Source organism: Notolepis coatsorum (assembly GCF_963971535.1).
Source record: "Notolepis coatsorum genome assembly, chromosome: 18".
In the NCBI taxonomy this organism is placed as follows: domain Eukaryota; kingdom Metazoa; phylum Chordata; class Actinopteri; order Aulopiformes; family Paralepididae; genus Notolepis; species Notolepis coatsorum.
The window spans coordinates 11462019-11478728 of NC_140182.1; the positions used below are offsets into that span (position 1 = coordinate 11462019).

Sequence of the window (16710 nt, forward strand, 5' to 3'; positions counted from 1 at the left end):
TGTACGTTGGGAAAATAAACATTCCATATTCCATTGGAAAACAAGTATTGTGTGCCTGATCTGTTGCATGTGGAGGAGACTCCTTCACACAGCCACTTTTATTGTGAAGGAGAGACGTCCTTCATACAGCCACTTTTATTGTGAAGGAGAGACGTCCTTCATACAGCCACTTATTGTAAATGTTATTGTAATGTGTGGAGCAAGTTGTCCAGATCCCTGTATATCTTCCTGTACATTCCTGCACATTCTTACTGTATATACTGTATATTCTTGGACTGTATATACATATTTTATAATGTATATCTCTGACTGTACTCTTATTCTTATCTTTGATTTTTGTATCTTTACTACCTGAATGTTCATTGTGAGTGATCAGTGGTGCTGAATTTCCCTCTGGATCAATAAAGTACTTCTATTCTATTGTCTAATAGTAATTTCATTATTCATGTCACAAAAATCCAGCGCTACATTCATTTCAAACCTTAAAACAGTAACTGGACACGTCTTGTTTGTCAGGAGTTAAATCGATCGGATCGAAAACCCCGGTGTGTTCACGGCAAGAGTTCTTTTTGCATAGTACCGGTACCTGCCAAGGGACGTTTGTAACTTGCGTTCTATAAACATTAAAAACTATATTTATGGTAGGAATGCTTCTCGTTGTTTTTCTAAAGCCGTTTACGAGGTATGAGCAACAGTGACGTCAACACCAGAGCGACTCAAATCATGGCTGTTACAAAATCAGGTCTGTGACCATGACCATGACCATTAGCACGTCACGTCGCAGTCCAGCTGCCCAGCCCCCGTATGCTTGCCTACTAGCCTGACTTATTGTGATTATGTAGTTATGCGATTCACGATTATGTATATGTGTGCCTGCCTATACAGTGTTTATACATGTATAGCTTTGATTTGTCCCTGTACACTGTTTTTTTTTTTTATAGATGCACGAATGCCTAGAGAGTGAATGTACAGAATATGTTTTAAACTGTTTTTATATTAGCTTTAATGTCCTTCTATTTTTCTGTTTCTTTTCTGGCTTAAACATCTAGCCCAGGGACTACAACGGAAAACTAGCAACCCTGCTAATGTTGGCATATTTACAGTTTTAATTTGTATTAATTTATAAATGTATAAACTGTTGATTGATATGCACTGTCCCTGATAAAATAAACTGAGAAAACTAAACTAAACGGCGCTGAAACAGGGGGTTGTTGGGACTGAGTGAGGTGAGTCACGGAGGCCTCTGCCTGGGAGTCTTACCCGGGTGTGGGATTGGGTCCATAGGGAGACACGGCGGGCATACCAGGCATGTAGGAGGCTGAGGGAGGAGAGCAGGAGACAAGTTCAGGCCTGAGATCACGTGGGAACACAGACATGTAAACACATTCAAAACCTCTCTTATTCCCCAGGTGTATGTGGAGCGTGAGCGCCATCTGGTGCTGGGGGTTGGAAAGGGATTCTGCAGTGGAGTACTGTGTACCAACTACTTTCTGTAAATAATTTACTATTTTATTTGCTCTTACTACTACTTATTGTTACCATTCTTGTATTCATTGTTTCTTAATTGTGCACCGTTGAGTCTGAGCTCGAAACACAAAAATGTCATTACCTGCAATGCCCCCTGTATTATAGAATAGAATAGAAATAGAATAGAAATACTTTAATCATCCCGAGGGAAATTTGGCACTACAAATGGCTCACAGTAAACATTTAGGTAGACAAACAAATCACGAATAAGAATAACAAAAGATTGCCTAAGAATAAAGAATAAAATAAGCCTAATAATAATAAGATAAAAAAAAAAAACGTACGGTACGGGATTCCCATTTCCTATGTAATGTATGTACATTATTCGAATATAAATATACAGTAAACATATACAGAGATCTACATTAAGTGTACTGTAAGTGTCATATTGACAATGTTGTTTTGAAAGTAAAAGTAGATGGTAACTGTCACTCTGTGCTCAGTGATGGAGTGATGCAGCGAGGCACAGTGATGCACTGTAAAGTCTGATGGCTGTCGGAATGAAGGACTTCCTGTGCCGTTCAGTGCTACATCTTGGGAGTGTTAGTCTAGCACTGAACATGCTCCTCCTGTCCGCCAAGTATTGTTGTGTATTTGACAAAAAAAAATAAAGAACTTCGCCGTAGCTATGTTTCACCTGTTTAAACTGAAACTGGTTGACAAAGCAAACACACCCTGGATTGATAAAGTAAATATGCAGCACTGTGTCAATGTGGACGACTGATGCACGGTGGAGACGCTTGAGAAGGAACATCACCCAACACAGAGAGATGGTCACTGACAAAGTCTTTCACCTTGTAGAAGAAACCTGAGTCCTCACTATCAAAGCACAAAACACACTTTGTGGCATTTACCACTCTACTGGCTAAGCGTCTGATTCGGTTGAAATGGAGGTCCACTGCTCCCCCTCTCACCTTCACTGGATTAGAGACGTACTCTACTTTATCAGATTAGATAAGATGAGATGTACTCAGAGAGGTTCTTCATCAAGGTTCAAGAAAACATGGGGTTCCTTCCTTGTGGAGGATGTACCGTGCCATACTATTCTAAAAGAAGAGCAACTCTTGTGGCGTGAGTACTATGATACAGCATGATCTATCTTAGATATATACATTCCTGTGTGAGTACTATGCTACAGCATGATTTATCTGGGATATATACATTCCTGTGTGAGTACTATGATACAGCATGATCTATCTTAGATATATACATTCCTGTGTGAGTACTATGCTACAGCATGATCTATCTGGGATATATACATTCATGTGTGAGTATTATGATACAGTGTGATCTATCTGGGATATATACACTACTGGAGGAGTGTGTTTGGGTACTTCTTTGACATGTTTATTATATATATGATTGATTTTATTTAGTTGAGCGACCAAGTCATAGTGTGTTTGTTTGTTCTTTTTGTCTGTTTAATGTTGTTGTTATACCGGGGTTTATAAGTCGACATTGCCCCCTAGGGGTAAGAATATGCTATTTATCCATTCTGCCCATGTTTTATTCTTAATTAGAATACATCACTTTCCCCTTATTCAGAGGTGGTATGTTATATATATATATATTATTTTCTTCTGTCCTTTGTGGGCAATGGCATTTTAATAATGCATATTATTTCTTATTATGCCCTTAACCCTTTCTCCGCCGATGACGTGTTAACACGTCATTCTCCGCCATGCGTAATCTGCCAATGAAGGCATCTTTGAGATCAATATTTCATATTTTCGTCATGGTATTCACATTTCACCCACGGAGTCTTGGCTGGTGCTGTAGGACTCCGCTCAACTCTGCAACGCTTCAATACCGCCACCTTGTGGCCGATCGACGAGTTGCCAAAACCGGAAGTGGCCGGAAGTGCTTAGTCCGTCCCCTATTCCGTCCGGCCACTCGCTATCGCTCCCGGGACTCTATCCAGACACCGTGGATATCGATCCGTTGCCATAACTCAATAAACAACATGATTTGGACGTATATTAGTATTATACAAACCGGAACTGGATCACCTAGATCAACATCCCATAATAGCGATCTTTTTGCTCCAGTATCATCCCTAAGAGGAAGCTGCCATGAGTTTCAGCGTTTTTGATTATTATTAGCCATACAAACTGCTCTGATCTATATATCACCCATACTACATGAATCATTTAACGTCGGTCATTGAATTATAAACGACCCCCCCCCCCCCCCCCCCCCTCCGGTCACCAGCAGATGACCAGTCATAACGTTTAGGATCATGTACAGTTGACATTTTTTATATAACGTTGATCGGTATCAAACTGCATTTGATCATCTAATATATGCATTTATGGCTATATCTCACGTTCTATGAAATACAGCAGAAAACGATAAAAACATATTTATACTCTGGACGGTATTTTAGTATGAATGTGTGAATGAAAAAGTAAAACGTTCCTACATCCTGAACGATAGATAATTTATGTTGAATGGGCCATAGTAATGTCAATTTAGCAATACAATTTAAAAAGTTATAACCCTGCAAAGAAGGTGAACATCTCCATAGACAAATAGAGCTGGCAGAGGACGGTTTAGGATGAATCAAAGTGGTGGCGGAGAATGGGTTAAAAATCTATAATAAACTTTAAAAGATTTTTAAAAATCTAAAAAAAATCTAAAATAAAAGAAACTCCTGAATCCAAGTCGTGTAAATCTCCAGGGTCTAGTTGAGCTGCGTCGTGGTGAGTTTGGCACAGTGGCTACAGTAGCTTCCCGCCTTATGTGCAAATATTAGGGTTAGGGTTACTCACGGGTGGGTGGTCCCGCGGGCTGGAAGGCCTGGTAGGACGGGGCCTGGGTGGTGGGCCGGGAAAACACCGGGGGCTCCTCGCCGAAAACCACCATCATTACCTGGATCAGGCCGTACAGGTCCGACTGCGGCTGAAACACAAACGGGTGTCGGGATGTCAGGGGGGGGTTTCACAGCCGGTACAGAATATAGGTCTATTCAAAACACCCTGTTGATTACCTTTACCTGGCTGACGGTATTGGATCATTGGACAAAAAAAAGGAAAATAATTCCCATTAACCTTCTGTAGTGTGGTAGTGAAAGGGTTAACCGTCTGTAGTGTGGTAGTGAAAGGTTAACCTTCTGTATAGGGATGTCCCAATCCGATCACGTGATTTTCCGAAGATCGGGATCGGCAATTTAAAAAAAAAAAAAATCAGGATTATTTTTCTTCTTTTTTTTCTTCAACAAACATGACCATGTTCACGTCTTAAACTCATACTGAGGCCTTAGTTTTGGTTTTAAATTGCATATCATCATTCATTTATTTATTGTCACACAGAGCAGAAGAATTTTGCCAAAACAAACGCATTTCCTTTGATTAGGGCTGGGCGATATATCAAGTATACTCGATGTATCGCGGCTTGTTCTACGTGAGATGTAGTCAATTACTATATCGTGAACATCGAGTATATGTTGTCACGTCGCGGCTGAGATGAGACTTGCTTTAGTGCAGAGCGTTCTTCTCATTTCATTATAGACAGACCAGCGCGGACCTTCAATGACATGCAATGGGCTAACGTTAGCTGCTAAGTTAAACCATAAATAGGCTAAGCTAACTAGCGTTAGCTCTTAGCTGCTAACCCTGGAAGCGCTCAAAGCGGACTCAACGACACTAGTTCCATTCGTGAGAAAATGGGGTGGGTTATATTGACGACGCTTGACAACAGAGGTTTAACGATAACTTCATATTTATTGGTTATTCTCTCTCTCTCTCTCGATTTAAAGTGGCCAAACGTTACAGTATAAATACTAACTGGATAGTTGATGATATAAACATTTCATTATCTGAAATATTCTAAAATCATTAAGTCTGCTATAAGCCATTATCCCTTTGTAAGGCTTTGTGTGTGATTATTATTTTCTCACAGTAGTGTGTATACATATCTATATATCAAGTTTCAAGTTTCTTTAATAGTTGTCATACAGAAGTACAGAATACTTTTATACAAAATGCTTCTTACTGTTTCGCTCCAGAGACTGTGTTAGACAAGATAGTATGAAATAAAAATAGTATAGCATGTAAAATAGAAGTGAAAATAGAGGTCACAGTGTTCAGTATAGACATATGTACAATGTTCGATGCAGAATAGAAGTAACTGAGTTACCATACAATATACAATATACTATGCAATGTACTAATATACAATACTATATAGTGCAGAGCAGAAATGGGATGAGGTACAATTTACAGTAAGGTGTGCGAGTTGTAGTGCAAATCCTTTACCAATAAATATAAAGTGTAAAGTGTGTTTAGGTGTTCTAAAGTGTGTAAAGTGGGTGCTGCAGTGAGTTGCCCGTTTAAAGTGAGTGTGTGCGTGTGGATGTGTGTGCTGTGTGCATTTGATGGTTGCTGCATAGTGTTTATTGTTCGTTGAGCAGCCTGATGGCCTGGGGATAGAAGCTCCTTCTGAGTCTTTCTGTGCTCGCCTTAAGACTCCGGTATCGCTTGCCTGACCGCAGCAGTTCAAAGAGGCAGTTGTTCGGGTGGCTGGAGTCCTTGATGATTCTCTTAGCCTTCCCCTGCACCGCTTGTTGTAAATGTTCTGGAGGGTGGGAAGCCCCCCTCCAATTGTGCGTTCGGCTGAACGTGTCACTCTTTGTAGTCTGCTACGGTCTTGTGCAGTGCTATTCCCAAACCAGGAGGTGATGTTGCCAGTCAGGATGCTCTCGATTGTACATGAGTAGAAGTTCCTAAGGATCTTCTGACTGACTTCCTTAGGCGCCTGAGGAAGTAGAGGCGTTGTCGTGCCTTCTTCACAACACTGTCAATGTGTGTGGTCCATGTCAAGTCCTCGGATATGTGGGCTCTGAGGTACTTGAAACTGTTCACTCTCTCAACCGGTGCCCCGTCGATGCTGAGGGGGCTGTAGTCCTTGACCCCCGACCTCCTGAAGTCCACAATCATCTCTTTTGTTTTGCTGATGTTCAGGGAGAGGCAGTTCTCCTGACACCACTGTGACAGATTCTCTACCTCTTCCAGGTAGGCCCTCTCGTCGTTGGCAGAGATCAGGCCCACCACTACTGTGTCATCAGCAAATTTGATGATTGTGTTGTTGTTCCGCTGTGCCACGCAGTCATGTGTGTACAGGGAGTAGAGGAGGGGGCTCAGAACACAGCCCTGGGGGGCCCCTATGTTGAGCATGATGGATGAGGAGGTGCAGTTGCCTGCTCTTACCACCTGGGGTCTGCCCGTCAGGAAGTCCAAGACCCACTGGCAGAGGTCATAGTTCAAGCCCAGGTCCCTGAGCTTGGCTATGAGTTTGGAGGGGACTATGGTATTGAATGCTGAGCTGTAGTCAATGAACAGCATTCTCACATAGTTCCCCTGCCTCTTGTCCAGGTGTGATGCTGCTGTGTGCAGCACATGGGCTATGGCATCCTCCGTGGATCTGTTAGGGCGGTATGCAAATTGCAGGGGGTCCAGGTTGATGGGGAGGGAGGAACAGATGTAGCCCTTCACTAGCTTCTCAAAGCACTTCATGGCTATGGAGGTGAGGGCTACAGGGCGGTAGTCGTTGAGGCAAGCGGGCGTAAATTTTTTGGGTACAGGGATGATGGTGGACTTCTTCAGACAGGTGGGGATATATATATGTGTGTGTTTGGCTAAAGTGGATAGAAAACACAGTACTGTGCAAAAGTCTTAGGCACCCAATAGTTTTTATATAAATCGTCTTAGATGTAAATACATTTTTTTTATTAGTGTGTCAGTGGACTACTGTTAGTACATTTTAATTTAATTATTTTTTAAAGCATCTTCATGGTTTAATAATGGAAACATATTTTGCAGGGACTTATTATAATCATCATATTGGCGTGACTGTATGCATCAAAGGGTTAAATCAAGCATTTTTAAGTGCTTTAGAGGAAATCTGAAAATATCGCGATATATATCGTGTATCGTGATATGGCCAAAAAATATCGCGATATCATTTAGAGGCCAGCCCTACCTTTGATTTATTATACATCAAATGATTTATGTCGAGGATTGCAATGCCTCGCTTGAATGAAGTTAACTTTTCACCTGGATAACGTCAACATTCAGGGTGAATGTAATGTGAGAAATTGGGATAAAAAAATAAAAAATAAATATACAAATTTAAATATATATATATTTTTTTGATCAGATCGGGAAAGATCTGTATCGGTAGATACTCAAAATCACATGATCGGGATCGGATCGGGAGCAAAAAAAATTTATCGGGACATCCCTACTTCTGTAGTGTAGTGTGGTAGTGAAAGGTTAACCTTCTGTAGTGTGGTAGTGAAAGGTTAACCTTCTGTAGTGTAGTGTGGTAGTGAAAGGTTAACCTTCTGTAGTGTGGTAGTGAAAGGGTTAACCGTCTGTAATGTGGTAGTGAAAGGTTAACCTTCTGTAGTGTGGTAGTGAAAAAGGTTAACCTTCTGTAGTGTGGTAGTGAAAAGGGTTAACCGTCTGTAGTGTGGTAGTGAAAGGGTTAACCGTCTGTAGTGTGGTAGTGAAAGGGTTAACCGTCTGTAGTGTGGTAGTGAAAGGGTTAACCGTCTGTAGTGTGATAGTGAAAGGGTTAACCGTCTGTAGTGTGGTAGTGAAAGGGGTTAACCGTCTGTAGTGTGGTAGTGAAAGGGTTGATCAAAGAGGGAAGGGCTATAGGTCTATTCAGCTGGTGTGTGTTTGATGAACGATGAACAAAGACCTTAGCGCCCCGCCCTCAGTTCTCACAGGAACAGAACGTGGCCTCGGGCTGCTTGTGCAACAAGTTGACAGACCGTGTGGAGGACATTCCTAGAATGTAACCCTTTCGGGGGAAATGGTCGCCGTAGAATTTCTTATTGGTTTTGCAAACCACTCTGCCAGAACTACTATTTTCTGTTAAGAATCATATTTCAGAATGTCACTGCTCCACCATATAATCCCAAATAGGGCTGGTCTGGTGATTATTACCATACATTTCACGATACAGGGGTTCACAGTTTGATAGCTACGATACTATATAAACTGTCAGTAAGTAGGGCAGCATGTGGTAGTCGACGCTAGGGACGGCACCGATCCGATACTCGGTAGCGGTCCGATACTGGTCAAATTCACAGGATCGGATATAGGAAGAACTGGAAGTATTTTCCGATCCGCTACATGCCGTAAAGCGTGCCATCATCACGTCAACAGTAGTAGTGCGACAACAATGTTAGCGCCGCGGTCATGTCAGCTGTGTGGAGTTATTTTAAGCTCAAAGAAGAAAAAGGCAAAACAGCCTGTGGTGTTATGTTAATGTGTGCGTGCTAATACGACACAGAGTACAGGCCACCGTACTGGGGTCACGGACAGGTACGCACTCGCAGAGTGGACTAGGAGCGGATAATGGTGGAGCTAGGGAGCTAACAATAAAGACACTCACAAATAGAGGACTGTGGAATAACACGACACAGCAGAGTGTAATATCTCCACGCATTGCACCGGAAACAGGGGCGAGGACAGGAAGCAGTCATGAAATTGATGTAGTCTTAACTAAAATATTTGAAAAAAATAAATAAAAAGCAGCAGCTCTATTGCAGATTTTAGTAATGTATGCCATGTATTTATTCTTTTAGGGGAGTAGGATTTGTTTAACTTTTAGCATGATGTTTTATAGACACAGGTTTGTGTTTTTAAGAGGTGGGGTAGGATCGGGGTCGAACGATACTCAAGGCTGTGATATCGGTATCGGACATGACAAGGTGGTATCGTGCCATCCCTAGTCGACACCCTCCCCAGACAGACAGTAGGGCAGCATGTGGTAGTCTACACCCTCCCCAGACAGACAGTAGGGCAGCATGTGGTAGTCTACACCCTCCCCAGACTGACAGTAGGGCAGCATGTGGTAGTCTACACCCTCCCCAGACTGACAGTAGGGCAGCATGTGGTAGTCTACACCCTCCCCAGACCGACAAAAGGGCAGCATGTGGTAGTCTACACCCTCCCCAGACCGACAGTAGGGCAGCATGTGGTGGTCTACACCCTCCCCAGACCGACGGTAGGGCAGCATGTGGTAGTCTACACCCTCCCCAGACCGACGGTAGGGCAGCATGTGGTAGTCTACACCCTCCCCAGACCGACAGTAGAGCAGCGCAGCGACCAGAGGGGAATTGGCATCACCATCACGACTAAATCTGGGAGAAGAACGTCAGAACACAGGGATGTGTCATGCCTGCGTGAAACTCTTTTGACACTTACATGCTTCCACTCGTGCAGGTAAGGCAGGTAGATCTTGCCGTTGGCGTCGATGTGTTTGCCGGTCTTGATCATCATGGCGCTGGTGGGCTTGACGAAGCATATGGGAGGGTTGTAAGGATACGTGTCCAGCAGCCACAGACACACGGGGATGTTGTAGATGTTACCTGGAGGACAGACAGACACACAGGGATGTTGTAGACGTTACCTGGAGGACAGACACACTGGACTGTGAACATCTCTCTCTCTCTCTCTCTCTACTTTGGGCAGAGAGAAACTGAATTTTTTTGTATCCAATTTATTTCAATTTCATACCGGGTTCTAAGATGATACATTTCTCTCACACCTCTCATTTGTGACTGAAAAGTAAAATGTTAAGTTGTATAGCTTTTATTGTCATCATACAGCACAAGTACAGTACAACGAAAATAATTTTGGCTTCCAACCAGAGTGCAAATGTAACAGTAAAATGCAATAGTAATGTATGTATACACTGTACAGTATCTAAATCTGTACATATCCCATACCTACTTTTACTAGTTATGCTGCTGGCCAGTATGGCTTACCGTCTTTATACCTGTATCACTGTACATATACTCTTTACATACAGTACATCTGATTAGCACTATTACTCAGTAGTAATAATTCATATATTCTAATATATACCTAGTTTAATCAGATGTACATTACTCTTGCACTTTACTGTTACATTTGCACTCTGGTTGGAAGCCAAACTTATTTTCGTTGTACTGTACTTGTGGTGTATAATGTCAATACATTTGAATCTAACCTAATACATCTCATTTCCGACTGGAATGTGAAACATTGCATGATTAAAAAAACAAAAAACAGTAAATCATTGTCCGTTTAACATTTCTACCATCTGCTTTTTCTAAACTGAATCACTTCATGATCCAATGCTAGCTCTTTTGATAATGAACCCTACTCCTTAAAGCTGCCCAATCAGAACTATAGCACCACCCAGGGGGGCAAAATGGTACCACAGCTAGTTTTAATTATATGTTTAGATTTAGGCATTTGGGTGACACACCTATCCAGAGTGGGGAGGTACAGGTATGGGCGGCGTCTATTCGAAAGGCAACCGGTTTATGCTTCCGCGTTTTGCGCTCTGATTGGCCACTGCTGTTTCTGGTCGCACCAATCGTGTGACGGCAAGTTCTTTCGCCGGTTAAGCTTAGGCACTCTTTCGAAGTTGGTTAAGGTTAGAGTTTGTCTTAGAGCATGGCGATAGAACGACAGCCCCGATTCCAAACTCTAACCTTAACCAACTTCGAAAGAGTCGCCTAAGCTTAACCAGTGATAAACTAGGCGTTAGGTAGTTTGCTGCTGGTCGAGGCGGAAATGGGCGCGTCACGCGATTGGGCGCACATGTCACATGACCAGAAACGTCAGTGGCCAATCAGATTAGCAAAACGCATAAACCGGTTGCCTTTCGAATAGATGCGTATGGGCGGGGTAATAGATGAAAGACATAAATATAGGCAGTACAATTAAATATGAATATAAAGAAATACGAGAAAAATAAACAGTGTAAGCAATATAATTAACTCAAAAAAAAAGAAAAGAGAAAAATAAACAGTATAGACAAGGTGCAGGTGAGGGTCTGTACCCTAACTGGCATGATAAGTCTGCAGGTGTTGGTGGTTTCCCTGCTACATGACAGACGTCAGCCTCACCTCTGTAGCTGACTGGCACTGTTCCCGTTAGGCTCATCAGGTCTCTCGTTGAGCCGTCATTGAATACTGAAAGACAAAAACAGTCCATAACGATTAGCAAAACAAGCTAGTAATTATATGATAGGGATGTGAACGACACAGTTTTGTTGCTAGTCGACATGTGAGAAGCATCTACCGTTAAGAGTCTGATGTAGACCTATCGGCTTAAAATATATTATGTAGGGGGGAGGGGAGGTACAGGTATGGGCAGGGTAATAGTAAAAATACATAAATATAGGCTAATACAATTGGATCTGATTATAAAAGTATGAGAAAAATAAAGTGTAAATATAACTCTGTATACATAACTATTACTACAATTAGTGTTGACATGGAGAACAATCACATCCTTATTATATTTACAGTATAAACATGCATAGTTATACTACTACCTACCTACTATGCTAATATGTCTATACTACTAATCTACTATGCTAATATGTCTATACTACTATCTATTATGCTAATATGTCTATACTACTAACTACTATCCTAATATGCCTATTATATTACTACCTACTATGCTAATATGGCTATACTACTACCTACTATGCTACTATGCCTATACTACTACCTACTATTCCTATGCTAATGTCTATACTACTACCTACTATGTACTTGTACTATGCTAATATGTCTATACTACGCTTCTCTGTCTATACTACCATGTACTGTGTATTATGCTACTATGTCTATACTACTACCTACTATGTAGTGATAGTGATGCACGATATATCGGCCGATATGGGCGTTTTTTTACACATCGGTCCGATATCAAGATCGGGCCGATATTTAAAAAAAAAAAAAAAAATTCTTTTTACATGTTTTGGCCTTAAATAGTTTCAAAATATCTGTCATTTCTGAAAATAAGTTACAAAGGTAAAAAAATAAATGCGTTTTGGAAAATAGCTCTATTTGATTATCATAAAAAAGTGTTTTCTATACAGAGATATCGACATCGGTAAATATCGGTATCGGCCAGAACAGCAATATTAATATCAGTTATCGGTATCGGCCAAAATTTTCACATCGGTGCATCACTACTACTATGCTAATATGTCAATACTACTATGTACTATGCTACTATGTTTACAAACCAAAAAACATATATTGTATGTTTTTCACACACCATGTCCGAGATAAAAAAGCATACAGTAACTGTGGCCTCACCATAGGCATCCATGACCGGCTTCAAGTCCTTGTACTGGGAGATGACATTAGTTATCTCACGCACCGTCATTTCTCTGTATTTGTATTGCTGAGGAAAAAACATCCAAAAGAGAGTTGTCATTAAAAAGCAAACACAGCCGTGTGAGCGAATACATTTACATTTAGTCATCTAGCTGAACGCCTTGATCCAAAGCGACTCACAAGTCCTGTACAACAAGTCAGCAGGAAGGATACAACTCTGGCAGCTAAGGGAAAGTAACATTGTTCATCAAACAGTGTTGAACTTGAGTCAGAGTGCTACAGTCTTGAGTGAATGGTAACTGGTAAATGTTGCGTTTTAAGTGCTTTACAATTTGTTAATCCTCCCATTTTACCCATTCACACACCGACAGCGGAGGGCGACCATGTAAGGTGCCAACCTGCTCATCAGTAGTTAGGGGTTAAGTGTCTTGCTCAAGTGGGAATGGAACCGGGAACCTCCGGATTACCAAGCGACTGCTCTACCTCCCGAGCCACTGTCGCCTCATAACTGTGTAATGTTCTAGGTTGTAATCAGTGGGAATTATTCTCATTCATGTCATTATACAGCGGGGCTCAGGGGCTGAGCCTGTGTGTCTCTCTCTCTCCCTCCCTCTCCTGTATGTTCAATTAACGTTTAAGTAGCAAAATGTTGCAATATAAAAAATAACTGGATAGTTAATGATAAAACATTTAACTTCATTAGCTGAAATATTCTAAAATCATTTAAGCCATTCTCCCTTTCTGTGTGTGTGTGCACGTCCCATATGTGGTCTTTGGGAAGACCAGATGTCATAGAGCCATATGGAATCCGCGATCACGGAATCGCGGAATTGAGCAATAAAAATGGAATCAACTATAAAAAGAATTATAATAATTTAAAGTTTTTTTTTTTTTTTACTTTTTTTTGTTGTTGTGGGACTTGTACAGCACTTTGTTCAACTTTGTCAGTGCTGTAAAGTTTAAACCTTTTTAAATCTTAGACAAACAAAACACTTTGCTTTCATGAAATATTGTAAGCCGTCATTTGAGGCTTTATAAAAGCAGCACAATGAACACAAATCTGTCAGTGCCGAGTCCGACCTCATCTTAAATAACAAACAGCATTGCTTGTTGTAGTTAACAAAGAGAGGCAGAGTTGATTTTGCAAAAACGTATATAATTTTTTTTTTTTAATAATCGAATTTTATTTTCATATTCGAATCCCATGCCCATCGAACGAAGCTTCGAAGTATTTAAGACAGCCCTATTAAATGGACTGTTATATCTTATTAAATTGTGGACATTTATTCATTCCCACTTATTAGACACTATTTCTGATGGTAAAATGAGCGTACAAAGAAAAATACAGAATTCTGAAATATTAAAACGGAAAAAACGGAATTTGGAAAAAAAATTGTGGAATTTGGAAAAAAATAAAACGGATTTCATATGGCTCTACCAGATGACATCAGAGGAGTTTGATAGTATTTACTGAGGATTGCCAGATAATGTTGATATTTAAACATAATAAATGTATTATACATGATCGTGGAACATTAAAAAAAATAGTTGTAGGAACGGTTTGGGAGAGGGAGGTAAGGAGGGGTTTTAGATTGGGTGTTGTGATGTTTAGACTTCAGAGAGAGAGAGAAAGAGAGTAAAGTACCAAAAAAAAGGTACTGTTGGGTACTGGTATCGATTCCCAGGTAAAAATAAACATTTCCAGGCTCTGTGTCCCAAGCAGACCCACCGCGTAGGCCAGATGCAAGCCGCATAAACCTCTGTTGGGCTGCTTTAAAAAAATAAAAATAAAAATTATAATCGCAAGTTGAATCGCAATCACAATATCTGTCCGAAAAATCGCAATTCGATATTTCCCCAAAATCATGCAGTCCTAGGTTACGTTTAGCTTTCCGGACAAGTAAAATATCTTGTCTATTAAAAAGTTAATGTCAAGCCCTGATAGACATATTAGATTACTTAATACCAAAGTGCATAATAGTAAGAGACAGTACAAACAAAGGTTAGTAGTTTAGTTCCCCCCACTTAGGCTGTTCCTGTGTGACTAGCAGCAATGGCTGACATTAGAATATGACCCGTACAATATGTAATACAGTATTGTTTTGTAACTATGCAAATAGTACAAAAGGGTGTCAACTGAGAACCTTCCTGAATACAAATGTATGTTCAAATGGCCCCTGGCTCATGGTTTCACTTTGACACCGGAGATCTTTAGTCCATGTTACATTACATGTATTAAATAAATACCTCACATGCATCATTTAGGAAGCCTAGTAGACAGTGGCACATAACATCACAACATCTGTGCATGCGCAGGCCCGGGTGAAGATTATGCGTAACAAACCATCATTAGATTGAGAAACCGTTTTATGCACTTCATACACTACGTTTAATTATTACTGCACATCCTGGAAACCCAGAGTAAATGTACATCTCCTCGGTGCTTGTGTGTGTGCAGTCAGCCTCTGATGATGAAAAGGAATGAGGACGCAACTACCAAGATGAAAGAAATATTCCTGCAAGTTTGAAGCCCCCTTTTTCACAGCATAATCTTGACAGGTGTGGGATTCAACATTATGTCCAATAAAATGCCGACCTGCGTGATCGCATGGCTTTGTTTAGAAAGTGTGGCACACTTGACATTAAGTGCAGTGTGAAAAGCCAACTGAATCGAATGGAACATGCAACAAACAATGGTGCAACTTCTTCACCCCTGAATCCACACAGTCTCTAGCGACCTACAGGTGCCAGCTGAGTCATCTTCTGTTGGAGGAAGTGAAACCTATTCACTAAAAACGTAGGCAATCTATATTTTCTGACACAGCCAATGTGCCTATACGTTTTATAAGCCATCAGAAAAGTCCCCCATGTCCAAACAAGAGTACATTGTTGAATGGAATATCTGAATTTCTTAGGACCGGTGTCGTTAGACAACACTATGAATGAATTAATGAACACTTTATTAACAGATTGCAGAATGGGTACAGTACAGCTCAATACACACAATTGTTAAGGGGATGCAGACCAGAGAAAGACGTTTGTCTTGTTTACATCAGGGTCCCCCATTTTCAATTCATAATGACATACAGTACTGTCTGCTACATCTATACATTTATGACATACACAACATACACGACATCATGACATTTATGGCATAGGGACATACAGGTATAGTACTGTACCAAATCTTATAAACACAACACGCTTTCCATAATGCTGAATTGTATTATGAACTTAAACAGGTTTATCAACAACCTAATGTTACTGGAACTAATCCCGATAAATCAGTTGCGATGATGATGATAACACGGCCAGCTCCCCCTTATGTTATTCTATACGCCTACATAGCGACACACTGTAACGCCATGTACATATCAAGTTAGCATGACAAGTTGGCTTACCTTCAGCATTTTCTTCAGCGCCCCTTCGTTTACAACCGCCATGGTTGACGATATATCGCTGTACTTTTCTTATGGACTGAGATGTAACAGGCAGCTCTGCTAGCTGAACTAGTTTTGGTTAACTTAGCTAACGTTAGCCGGAGGGAGGGAGTAGCGTAGCCGACGCTAGCCAGCTATCCCTCGGTGCTAACTAAGTGCTAAGCTAATGTTAGCCCCGGCAACCAAGGGCCAGAAGAAGCAGGAAGGGTCCTCAACAAGAGGAGTAATGTCTCTTGTTTGTGTTAAGCCTCGCCTATCCGGTGGAAGTTGGGCGTGAGCAGTGTGGCAATAATAATGTCGAATAAAGACAGAAAAACTAGCTAGTTATGATGTTGATGCGATGATCAACAACAACAGCGACATCCGGCGGTCCACCTGACTGCTTCCGGTCCCTCTGTGGCACATTCCTCGGCTCTGATTCCTCCGTGGCGCTTCGTGAATCGTGACGTCGTGACGTCGACAACAGGGTCCGCCCCCCCCCGACGCCGGTGGCGTCTATTCTTATCCTAACGTAGTTATGCTTCCGCGTTCGCGTTTTGCGCTCTGATTGGCCACTGACGTTTCTGGTCGTGCCAATCGTGTGACGGCAAGTTCTTTCGC

At 41.3% G+C, this 16710-nt stretch overlaps 1 protein-coding gene across 1 annotated transcript in view; it reads right to left on the bottom strand.

The window, feature by feature from the left end:
* tsg101a (tumor susceptibility 101a) overlaps nucleotides 1-16482 on the bottom strand; it is a 37861-nt gene extending 21379 nt beyond the window's left edge. The window contains exons 1-6 of the mRNA XM_084334866.1: nucleotides 16072-16482; nucleotides 12650-12737; nucleotides 11441-11506; nucleotides 9747-9910; nucleotides 4299-4428; nucleotides 1261-1318 (exon numbers count right to left, since the gene is read on the bottom strand). Of these exons, the coding sequence (XP_084190992.1) occupies nucleotides 1261-1318; nucleotides 4299-4428; nucleotides 9747-9910; nucleotides 11441-11506; nucleotides 12650-12737; nucleotides 16072-16113 (548 nt within the window). The 5' untranslated portion in view covers nucleotides 16114-16482. The remainder of the gene's footprint in view (nucleotides 1-1260; nucleotides 1319-4298; nucleotides 4429-9746; nucleotides 9911-11440; nucleotides 11507-12649; nucleotides 12738-16071) is intronic.
* Nucleotides 16483-16710: the final 228 nt, after the last annotated feature.